The 7,130-nt window shown below is 33.5% G+C and overlaps 1 protein-coding gene across 1 annotated transcript; it reads left to right on the top strand.

Moving 5' to 3' along the window:
- Positions 1 to 3,220: 3,220 nt before the first annotated feature.
- LOC129916161 (THAP domain-containing protein 7-like) lies at positions 3,221 to 6,908 on the top strand. The gene is made up of 4 exons (XM_055995970.1): positions 3,221 to 4,465; positions 4,599 to 4,697; positions 4,773 to 4,841; positions 6,480 to 6,908. The coding sequence occupies exons 1-4, from the start codon at positions 4,179 to 4,181 to the stop codon at positions 6,667 to 6,669; spliced, it is 645 nt and encodes a 214-aa protein (XP_055851945.1). The 5' UTR covers positions 3,221 to 4,178; the 3' UTR covers positions 6,670 to 6,908.
- Positions 6,909 to 7,130: the final 222 nt, after the last annotated feature.

The raw sequence follows: 7,130 nt of genomic DNA on the forward strand, positions 1-7,130 counted from the left end.
AGTTTGAATCGCTTCCACCTAATTCTGAAATTTAATATGTGTATTGGTGAAAAATCAAATAATTTTCTTTTGTTTTTTCACTAGGAGAATAAAAAACTTGCAGCTTCTGAATGATTCCGGACGCTTCCGGACAGCCAATCGAAAACGACATACCATTATAAGTATTGAGTTTGTTCGTTGTGAGCTCTAGGGCATTCTGGGTCGCTGCGAATTCGTTGTCAAGCGTTTTTTGTAGCTCCTTTTTCAACCAGAGATATTTCCTCGGTGTTCGATGTTCGCTGATGAAGCTAAAGCTCTGAGGTGTTCGATATAAAATGAATACCCGAGAAACTCTGATTTTTTGACAGTTAATTAACATGACTTGGAATACCCTGGAGGGGGGAACAACGAACAGATCTATTTGTTTATTCTCACACACAAACATATTTTTTAAGAGAAATGGAGAAGCTTTCAATGTTTGGCCTTTCTGGATTTTATGTTTTCAGGACATTGGGTTTTCGGGATTTTGGGTTTTCGAGATTTTGGGTTTTCGTGTTTTTGAGTTTTCGGGATTAAGGGTTTTCTGGATTTTGGGCTTTCTGGATTTTTAATTTCGGGATTCGGTCCGTGTCCCTTCTGTTTCTTTATTCATTATTACGTCTGGATATTACCAGCTATGATTTAGGGATTTATATATATGATTTAGTGATTTATATATAGGGGCGCCTTTGCAAAAATTAAATTGGTTGGAGGAATATTAGGATTGCTTTAGTCTTTCAAAAGAAATTGGGGCGCCTTGTTTTTCAAAGATGAACTGTTATTTTGTCATCATTGATCGTCCGGAAGCCAAACAAATCAACCCAAAATTGGGGGGCGCCTTCATTCTTCAAAAAATTTAGGACAACCGAGTGCCGCCACCGCGCCGTTGAAAAAGTAAAATAGAAAACAATAAACAAATTTGGGCGCCTTTGCGAAAGTAAAAATAAATAAAACATCGATTGGAAAGACTTCGTTATTTATACAACTTTCGTAAAAGATAAAGGCGCCTTCGGCGCCCCTGGGCAACTGCCCAGGCTGCCCCCCCCCCCCCTAAAACCGGCCCTGCAGGGAGGCCTGCCGACGTTTCCTGAGGTCAACCCGGCGAACCGCACATGTGGAGCCGTAGTGTGAAGCAGTCAAGTGGGAGAGCTATGATCCTATTCGAGATCATGACTGTCGTCGATAAGAAAAAATGGAGGCGAGGTCTAAAACAGATATATATGAAAGTCGTATTTATTACATAGAAAATATCGTAGGCAATTTATTGGAAAATCAATACCCATTTATAGTTGGGGATTTTAATTTAGGTGATATTACATGGAATTATTCAAATGAACATAAGTGTCTTATTCCATTTGACATGAAAAAAGATTATGAATATAATTTTATTGATTCTATGTATTCTCAAGTCAATCATATTTATAATTCACTTAATAGATTGTTAGATTTAGTTTATGTAGATAATATTAATATTGAAATTATTCAAGTCCAATTTCTACTTTTAAACCATTCAATTCATCATGTTGCAATATGTTCTATTTTAAAATTTGAAAACTGTGTTAAAAACTCTATACTGTTGTCGAATGATGATTTTCAGAAGCTGACAGAAAGCTTTTCTACCAATTTCGAAAAGAATATGATTTTCTACACAAGTATTTGCACAAGAATACATATTGAAGCTCAAATCCTGGTCCATATGGAATTCCATCTCTAGTTCTGAAGCAATGTCAATTCACATTAGTGTTCCCACTACTAATAGTTTTTAATAAATCTCTCTGTACTGGCGAATTTCTTGATGAGTCGAAGTTCTCATATATAAGTCCTATTTACAAAGCTTGTCCAAAAAATCTTGTAATATATTACCGCGCTATAACTAAGCTTTCTGCAATACCTAAATTATTTGAGCTTATAGTAAAAGATTGTTTGTATTTTAGTATAAAAGAGCATATTTGCGTTGAACAACATGGGTTTATGTCAGGCATGTCTACTTCAACAAATCTCATGCTTTATTGTAACTAGTCATCGATTCATTATATTCTGGTTATCAGGGAGATACTATCTACAGAGACTTTATAAAAGCATTTGATTCTATTTGTCATGAAATTCTTCTAGCTAAACTTCGAGCTTTTGACATTCATGGATTGCTTCTGAAATGGATTTCCAGCTACCTTTATAAAAGAACAAAATGTATGAAATTGGAAAAATTCTTCTCTAATATCATACAGGTATCATCATTAGTTCCTCAAGGTAGCCATCTGGGACCACTTCTTTTCAATATATTTGTTAATGATATCCCATCTCTTCTTAAAAATGCATCTTGTTTGATGTATGCTAATGACATGAAAATTCTTCTTTGTATCAAAAATAGAATTGATCAGCAAAATCTTCAAAATGATTTAAATGTTTTATCTGATTGGTGTGATAGGAATATCCTTCCATTAAATATCACGAAATGTAATGTGTTTACAGCACATCGTATTTTAGTTCCAATGATCCACAACTACCATATGTTCAACCAGATTCTTGATCGCAAATCTGAGATTCGTGATCTTGCAGTCATTTTTGATCCGAAGTTGTCTTTTTCGTTACATATAGATTATGTAATTGCAAGGGCTAATTCAATGCTTAGTTTCGTCAAGCGAAACTGCAGCGAGTTTTCTAACCCTTTTGCTCTGAAATCAGTGTACATGTCATTAGTTCGTCCGATCCTTGAGTATTGTTCAATTAATTGGTGTCCTTCTACTTCCATTGGGATAACTCGTATTGAAAGAGTTCAAAAGGCTTTCACAAGATTTGTAGTTAGGCAACTGAAATGGACAATAGATACTCCTTCATACCCGTCAAGATGTGCTTTGATTGGACTTGATTCTTTACAAAAAAAGGCGTAGGTACTGTTCAGTGTGTACTGTTCGTCCATGATGTATTTTCATACTGTATCAAATGCCCACAAATTGTTTACAATTTTGAAATCTATATTCCGGAGAGAGGATTGCGTCTTCGTCAACACAACACACTACGAAATTCTATCTTTCATCTCAGAAAAACAAAAGTAAAAGTTAAAAAGGCTTTAACTTTCACTTTTTGAAAACACAAATACACGCAAATAAAGTGTTAAGGTAAATGAATACTAGATATCGCTCATATTGACAATTTAAATGAACACGCCTTTTTTTTGACATATTAGTCAGCTATTACACGAAGCCTCAAGAGTCTTGACTCTTTTTTCGAATTTTCTTTTGATAATCATTCTGTGAGGCGCGTACTATTACACGATGCCTCTTGAGTCAAGGACTCAAATTTGACATTTCTCTTTTGATTTAAAATCTGTTGTTGTTGTATTGCACCAAGAAGCAAAAAGAAATAGAGGGAACGTTGAAAAAAGAAAAAGTGGAAAAAAAACGTCAAAAAAGAGTCTCGGACTCACGACCCACGACTCTCCGGTCGGATAATTTTTTCTTTCATCTTTTTTTCTCTTTTGCACTCATTATGTTTAAAAAGAGTCGCGCCTCTTGAGGCTTCATGTAATAGCTGACTTATTGTAAAAAAAATTCAACTGTTTGCATATACATCAGCGAAACTTAACACAGCGTCTCCACTTAGCATACAGCTGCCCAACATCACAACCGCAATCCAATCCACAAACAGAACAATTTTTTTCGCTGGGCAAATTATGTCATGACGTCTCATTTAATCTTTCGTGTAGATGTAAGGTTTTCTTTTGAATGGAGAGGTAAAATGACTCGTATTACTTATACATTCAAGAAAAAACCTTACACGTGCACGAAACGTCAGAATCATCATCATGTTCAAAAAACGAGATTCTTCGACAAGATGTCGGTGTGGGCATGGATTTTTCTGTCTCCATTGGATTTTTTCAAGACATATTTATGCACAGTACACATAAAAAGGTAATATATTCCGAACTGACATTGGTCGCCAGATTGTCAAAACATGACACTTTGGCGACCAGTGTCAGTTTGAAAAAAAGTGACAGCTACCGTAATTCTCAATTGTTTGAATGTAATTTGAATTATTGTGTATTTTTCTGTGCTCTGTCGTGTTAAATAAAAATTTTGCTCGCCATTTTCCATAATAATTTAAAATAGTAATATAAATTTCTAAATTATATCTTGTTATTTTATGAACTTAAATAAAAAAAAATGCGTTGTGCGATATATGGGTGCGATAATGACAACAGGGGAGAGAAATGCAAAAATAAAATTTCTTTTTTCCGTTTTCCGTATGAGGAAAACGAATTAAAAATATGGATATTGGCCTGCTGCAGGAGTGATACCATCAACAAAAGAAATGCAAGGGTTTGTAGCGTCCATTTCAAAGAAGAAGTTTTCCATCCTACGGTTAAAGGAATCCAGCGATTGAAGAAAGGATCGGTACCATCACAGTTTTTGGTGTCTAAGGTACCAAAAAAGCAGGAAAATCAATCAAGGTTATTTAAATTTTACGATGAAATGTTAATTAAATGAATAAAAAATTATGTTGACCTTGATACATATCGCTTAATAATAACGAACAAATTTATAAGAGAAAACTAACCCTTCAATTCACATCCTTTCTTTCAGAGCTCAGCCACTTCAAGGCTCCAACTTAAACACCCAACAATCTCAACATCTTCAAGCAAGCAATCAAAATACCAACACTGTCCAATATCCTCCACCAAGGTATACATATATCTATTTTTTTTTATCTACAAAGATATACTTACCCTTCAACATCATTGCTTTTTATTTTTTTAGATCTGATCTACTTCAAGCAACCAGTGTAGTCAACCACCAAACCAACACCGTCCAAAAACCTTCACCAAGGTATTTATCCTACTTTTATCTCTTTCAATTAATAAACCATCCTAAAACGTACAAAAATACTTCCAAACCTTATATGTGTACTGTGATATTTATGAACCGGGCATCGTTCATGCCCAGTGAAGGCGGCCTGTAAAAATTTATTTAATTTTTCAACGTTTCTCTCAACTATTTTTAATAAGTTAATAAATAATTTATTTGGATCCCAGTACCAAATATATTTTGTTAAGTACAGGCAGGATATCAATCGGTCCGATGATTGTAAGGAATCATAAAATAATTCATCATTATTCATGTTCTCGTACCTTTTTCTTATGTCGTAGTGGAATTAAAAAATATTAAGTCCTTCTCATATGTTTTAATACAAAATAAATTGATTCTGAAAGTACACCAATTACATTTGTTTTTATTTACTTTCTTCAAGATACTTGTATAGTTATGCATTTTCTTAAAACTTCTTTCTGATCAATAACAGTTCTCGCTTTCCTAAGACATTGCGAACTCCGTCTTGCTGTATCAACTGCATCGCTTGATTAACTAAGAATATGTAGAATATGTAGGAAAAAGCACTTACACGATGATGCAAAAAAAATAAAAATAAAATGAGCACGTGTTTTTATTTTACAAAAGTGACAGATAATCTTAAGCATCAAACTCAATTGAATCATTTATTTGCAAAACATGATAAGTCCATGATTTTAAATTTTTCAGGAGAAGAAAAAACGTTCTATTTTCTTTTGATATGCGTAGAAAAATTTATAAAAAATATATTCTGTAGAACTCTTGCCTAGCTACAAAATACCGTTTCGTTTTTAATTTTTGGAGCGATAGCTCAAAAGATAAAAAATAAAAACGCTTTTGGACTTATCATACTTTGAAAATAAACGGATGTGAAATTAGTTTTTAAATGGATATGCAATTTTGCTTTTAGCCCCAGTCTATCAAACAGTTGTATTTGAGAATAAAATACAATGTCCGGACTGCTTATTTAACTTTAAAGTAGTTTTAAACTTAAGATTTTCAGCCATTTATCTAATAAACCATTTACACAAAAAGAAGCTGTTGTTTATTTTCAAAAGATGATAAGTCCGGGACTTATTCTGTTTTTGATACTAAAAAAATATTTCGCGTAGCTGTAAAATCGGATATAGATGGAATAGATACTTCATATTTTAAAGGAAGTACAAATTTAGTCAAAAAAACGAATTTTGAAAAAAAGTGGACTTATCATGTTTTGCAAATAAATGATTCAATTTTCATGAAGCTTTTCTTATACAGATGTTGCTAATTTATGTGTGTATTTTTCACTTTTTCACTTTTTGGAATCAAAAAGTGAATGTTGTTAAAGGCTTAACTACATTCACTTTTTGATTTCAAAAAGTGAAAAATACACACATACTACTAGCGACATCTTCATACGAAAATAAGTATCAACATTGTGTTTAAAACTTTAAGATTATCTGTCATTTGTGAAAAAAAAATTGTGCAGTTATTTGTTTTTGTCTTGTGAGTTGTGAGCTAACAATTTTTGATTCATTTCTTAAGATTTCATAATTTTTATTTTATAATTTTTTTTAAATATGTAAGCATAAAGAAACTTCATCATTCAACTGTGTGCATTAATTTCCGTTGTTCATCTAGCTCATCGCCACCGCTGGGAAAGAAAACAACAACCAAACCAAAGAGTCCCCGCTTTTCCGAGAAGCATCACGACATGGTGTTTTCCAACTTTAATAGGATTTTTTGTTATTGCACTCTTCATACCAACATAAATATTGGAAATAAACACCATTTGCTGGGTGATGGTGTGGCCCAGTATGATAGGGGCTAGATTTATTATTGGAGTAGGAGATTGTGATTGGTGGTGGTGTTGCGGTGCCCGAGAATTTTCTTCTTGGAGGTTACCATCGAGCTTATACCGTCTCCTCAGTCGGTGGAAAAGCAACGAAACAAAAAAGAAACTAAAGTGAAATGAGCAATTATTATGTATCCTTTTTTGGCCAAAGAAAAATTTTAGATTAAAAACATGAGTTTCGGGTTTCATTTATTTTACTATACCGATTGTATCAAGTTATGTTGAAGGGCTACAGCTTCCAAGGCTATAGAAATGATATATATCAAATCAAAAAAGGAAACCTTTTGAAATTACAACAAACCTTTTAGTCCAAGATCCCAGGGCCGCCAGACATTACTTATTTTCTCAAGAAAAAAATGTATGGAATTACGTAGTGCTAGGCCATACTATTAGTGAATGGATACTGGCTATCTTGTGCCGACGGCCATTTTACCACT

Source organism: Episyrphus balteatus, chromosome 1 (genome assembly GCF_945859705.1).
Source record: "Episyrphus balteatus chromosome 1, idEpiBalt1.1, whole genome shotgun sequence".
Lineage (NCBI taxonomy): Eukaryota > Metazoa > Arthropoda > Insecta > Diptera > Syrphidae > Episyrphus > Episyrphus balteatus.